The sequence below is a fragment of the Otolemur garnettii genome, unplaced genomic scaffold (assembly GCF_000181295.1).
Source record: "Otolemur garnettii isolate 467f Iridium unplaced genomic scaffold, OtoGar3 scaffold00049, whole genome shotgun sequence".
Taxonomy (NCBI): Eukaryota; Metazoa; Chordata; class Mammalia; order Primates; family Galagidae; genus Otolemur; species Otolemur garnettii.
This window is the reverse complement of record NW_003852444.1, coordinates 1442022-1447134: the sequence shown is the minus strand read 5'-3', so window position 1 is coordinate 1447134 and position 5113 is coordinate 1442022. Positions and strand designations below refer to the sequence as shown.

General features: G+C 38.9%; 1 protein-coding gene across 1 annotated transcript; it reads left to right on the top strand.

The window, feature by feature from the left end:
- The first annotated feature begins 311 nt into the window (after positions 1 to 311).
- Positions 312 to 1323, top strand: LOC100960064 (olfactory receptor 6B1). Its single transcript, XM_003791537.2, has one exon. The coding sequence runs from the start codon at positions 363 to 365 to the stop codon at positions 1296 to 1298; it is 936 nt and encodes a 311-aa protein (XP_003791585.1). The 5' UTR covers positions 312 to 362; the 3' UTR covers positions 1299 to 1323.
- Positions 1324 to 5113: the final 3790 nt, after the last annotated feature.

Sequence of the window (5113 nt, the reverse complement as noted above, 5' to 3'; positions counted from 1 at the left end):
ACCTTGGCAGTGAAGGTGGTATGGGGCATTACATAGAGTATGGGCTTAAATGTGATTCCTGCCCTGCTACCCATGGGGATGTGGTCAGTTACTTAATACCTCTTCAAGTCTTAGTTGTTTCCTCATTGAAATAGATGTTGACACACATGTACATACATAAATATAAGAAGTTGTGTGGAAATTAAATTATACAATGTGCATAATGTACCCAGGTCATAGTCTAACCTGTAATATGTTATTAATAAAAGATAACTGTCACTATTATCAGTAGTTGGAAAAGCCAAGGACAAAAGATTTTATAGGATCACGGAGTCTGAATAAATAATTTTTCCCACAGGAGAACAAAGCCCTGTGTCTCCAATATGGAAGTGGAGAACCAGACTCGGGTCACCAAGTTCATTCTGGTGGGATTCCCTGGGAGCTTGAATATGCGCGTGGCCGTGTTCCTGATGTTCCTAGTGGCTTACTTTCTGACAGTGACTGAAAACGTGATCATCATCCTCTTGGTGCAGCAGAATCGGCCACTGCACAAGCCTATGTACTTCTTCCTGGCCAACCTGTCCTTCTTGGAGACCTGGTACATCTCTGTGACTGTGCCCAAGTTGCTGTTTAGCTTCTGGTCTGTGAGCAACAGCATCTCTTTCACTCACTGTATGATACAGCTTTACTTCTTCATTGCGCTCATGTGCACAGAATGTGTGCTTCTGGCCGCCATGGCCTATGACCGCTATGTGGCCATCTGCCGCCCACTCCACTACCCTACCATTATGAGCCATGGGCTCTGCTTTCGCCTGGCAATGGGGTCCTGGGCCACTGGTTTTGGTATCTCCTTGGCAAAGATCTACTTCATCTCCCGCCTTAGCTTCTGTGGCCCCAATGTCATTAATCACTTCTTCTGTGACATCTCTCCAGTCCTTAACCTCTCCTGCACAGATATGTCCATGGCTGAGTTGGTGGACTTTATACTGGCTTTGGTCATCTTCCTCTTCCCACTCTCCATCACTGTTCTGTCCTATGGATGCATTCTGGCCACCGTCATATGCATGCCCACAGGAAAGCAGAAGGCATTCTCCACCTGTGCCTCCCACCTTGTAGTGGTCACCATTTTCTACTCAGCCACCATTTTCATGTATGCCCGACCCCGAGCCATCCATGCCTTCAACATGAACAAAATCATTTCCATCTTCTATGCCATTGTCACCCCTGCTCTGAACCCTTTCATTTATTGCCTAAGAAACCGAGAGGTCAAAGAAGCTCTGAAGAAACTTGCCTACTGCCAGGCCATCAGATCTGACTAAACTATTGAAATGGATTAGGAAAGTTTGAATGTACGTTGACCTTCCTCTGTCCTTTCTCCTTTAATGCCTCAGTTAGGACATTACCCCTGTTAATAAGACGTGAGCACATCCACATCAGTCTCAGGCTCTCAGGTATCTGCATCTGTGCATGTGATCTGTGCTCTAAGCGCCTACCTTTATATAGAGAGCTAGAGAAAGAAATTATCTCTGGCTATAACCCCCAAATTTGTTTCTAAGACTATGAGTACATTTATTACCAAGCTAAGTGGGAAGAGGGATGGTGGTAATGTATGAGTTAGCTGATTTGGGGTCTAGCCAACATTAAGAGCTCTGGGGCCAACAGAGCAGATGGTGGCTTCCTGATTTCCCACCTTCCTGAATAAGACAGAGGTAGAAGCTCCCTTGAGTGTCCTGTTCCTGTGCTGGGTTTGTATTCAGGTGGCAGAGAGTAGAGACTGCTTCTGTAGTCCTTCCCACACCTTTTGTAAGCACCTACTTGTCTGTATTAAAACCCTTTGTGTTTCAAATAGTTGAGTGCTTTATTTGTGAGATGTACCTTATACAAATGTTTTGTCTTCTGATAAAACTTACATACTTGTCTTTTATGGATTTCCTATTTGTGTTCTAAATGTAACAATGTTTGTATCTTTTAGTGGATGAATGTAAAACAGACAATAAATAAATATCATCAAATATGTCAACTGCTGAATGAAACTTGCCCTCATTAGTCCTCTTTATTGTGATCTCAATATTCTCTCATTCCTCTTCATTTTCTCTTTACTTCTTCTGGCCCTCACCCTCTCCACACTCCTGTCAGATCTTAGTGACCAGCCCAATTTTGGCATTTGACAAGAGATTTTCATTCCATCCTACAGTGATTCTCAACTGCCTTTACTTATTTTTCTGACACTCTGTCTATACACATCAGACCTTTATGATCAGATGTGTCCACACCCCCACAGAAGGGCACATAGAGATGCTCACTCTTGGTTCATAGCTTAGCCATGGCAAAGGACCTTTAAGTTGTATCAAGTAAGAATTTGATTCTTTTTAAATTTTATTATTATTTTTTATTGTTTGAGATTCATTGAAGATACAAAGAATTAGGTTACACTGATTACATTTGTTAGATAAAGTCCTTCTTCTAATTGTGTCCTGCCCCCTAGGAGGTGTGGCATACATTGTGTGTTCCCATCACCCCTTCCTCCCCTGTCCCCGCTCCCTCATTCCCCTACCCCCCACCTTGTATTAGATCATCTACTGCCTTCATGTTAGAATTGAGTACATTAGATTCTTGCTCCTCCAGAATTTGATTCTTTTATTATAACAGCTTTAAACAGGTGAGTTTCTCACATTTACCCTTTCTTCCATCTAAGAACAAATAAAACTTTTAGAAATACTTTCTCTTTCTTTTGAAATAAGTAGTTAAAGGTGGGATTATTTACTGCATTTTGTAAACTTGTAGAACAGATGTTCAAAAATGTAAATAGCATGCAGCTGCAACCAGTAGGTCAGATTCCCTGACTCCAAGCCTTGGGCCCTTTTTCTAACAAATGGGATTTCCCTGGAGAGAAAAACATCCTTCTTCAGAAGCCAGGCATGGAAACTAATGGTTGGAGTCATGAATTACTACACTTGAAAAGCAGTTAATAAAATAAAAACAGACAAATGTAAAGTATAGGTCCCAGATAAGAAAAGAAACAAAAATAAATTGCAAGAACACCTCAATTTAGAAAATAAATGTACAAAAGACAACAATGCTGAAAATGAAAAGGACTTAATGTTTGCTCCCAGAACATATTCTGGTTCCTTGAGGAAATAAAGAAGTGGATATGAGTATGTTTTCCACTTAAAACTCAGTCATATAAAAAAGAATTGTGTTCTGAAAATTTCAGATGAATCAAAAATATGATGACACAGTCATATAGGGATATTAAGTATGTACGTTAAAAACAGACAAAGACATGTTTTATAGAAATTAGGAAATAAAAGATGAAGAACACTGGCAAAAACCCAAGTTTTAGGTTTTTGATATAGATATATGTTTTCAAACTATTTTGGGGGGACAAATGCTTTTGGTTACATGGATCAATTTCCTTATGCTTGAGTCAGGGTTATCCGTATGCCATCACTCAGAGAGTGTTCATTGTACCTGTTAGGTAGGTTTTTGCTCTTCCCTCCTCCCTTCTTCCCTGCTTTCTTTCTACTGAGTTTTACTTCCTTCTGTGCACATGTGTGCTCACCAGTTAGTTCCAGTTTAGTACTCAGTACAGCTGGTATTTGTTTTTCCATTCTTCAGATACTTCACTTAGGAGAATGGTCCCTAGTTCCATCCAAATTGTTGCAAAAGGCCTTAGTCCATCCTTCTTCATGGCAGGCTAGTATTCCACAGTATATACATATACCACATTTTGTTAATCAACTCATGAATGATGGGCACTTGGGTTGGTTTCACATCTTTGCAATTGTTAGTTGCATTGTAATAGCCATCGGATGGCAGGTGTCTTTTTGATACAATGACTTCTTTTCCTTTGGGTAAATACCCAGTAGCCTTGCTGGAACTACTTTTGATTAAATAACTTCTTTTCCTTTGGGTAAATATCCAGCAGTGGCATTGCTGGTAAGTCTACTTTTAATTCTTTGAGGAATCTCCATCCTGTTTTGTACAGAGGCTGTACTAATTTGCAGCTCCCCAGATAGGGTGTGAGTGTTCCTTTCTCTCTGCATCCATGTCAGTATCTATTGTTTCTGTTCTTTTTAATAAAAGCCATTCTAACTGGGGTAAGGAAATATTTCATTGTGTTTGTTTGTTTGTTATTGTTGTTTTTCCAGTTTTGGCTGGGGCTGGGTTTGAACCTGCCACCTCTGGCATATGGGGTCAGTGACCTACTCCTTTGAGCCACAGGCTCACCCTTGTTGGGGTTTTAATGTGCATTTTCTTGATAATCACTGACATTCAGCATTTTCTCATGTATTTATTGGCCATTTATCTATCTTTTATTGAAGAGTTTCTGTTTGTTTCTGTTGCCTACTTTTTTAAAAATGGGGTTGTTTCTTCCTTGCTGATTTGCTTGAGTTCTTTGTAGATTTTGATGATTAGTCCTTTATCAGATATATAGCTGGCAAATATTTTCTCCCATTCTATAGGTTGTCTATTTAGTCTGTTGAATATTTCTTTAGTTGTACAGATGCTTTTTAATTTAATCAAGCTTCATTTATTTGTTTTTGTTGTTACTGTGATTGATGTTGGGGTGCTCTTCACTTAAGTTTTTGTCTAAAGCAATATCATTTTTCCAACATTTTATTCTATAATTCTTATAGTTTTGTATCTAACATTTAAATCTTTTATTCATCTCAAATTAACTTTTGTGAGTGATGAGAGATATGAATCCAGTTTCATTCTTCTGCATGTGACCATCCTATTTTCCCAGCATCATTTTATTGAATAGGGCTTCTTTTCCCCAGCATATAGGGTGGTCTGCTTTGTCAAAGATCAATTGGCTATGTGTAGATGTTTTTATATCTGGGTTTTCTGTCACGTTCCATTAATCATGTCTCCATTTTTGCACTAATACCATGCTGTTTTGATTACTATAGTCTTGTAGCATAGTTTGAAGTCTTATAATGTGATGCCTCCAGATTTTTGTTTTGTTTTGTTTTGTTTTTGGCTATTCAGGCTCTTTTCTGATTCCAAACAAAGTATAGAAATATTTATTCAACATCTGTGAAATATGACACTATTATTTTGATGGGGATTATATTGACTCTGTAAATCACTTTGGGTTGTATGGACATTTTAACAATATAGATTCTAC

Bases quoted from the DNA above. Each gene is read 5' to 3' on its own strand.
- LOC100960064 (XM_003791537.2), top strand. From the start codon at position 363: ATGGAAGTGGAGAACCAGACTCGGGTCACCAAGTTCATTCTGGTGGGA.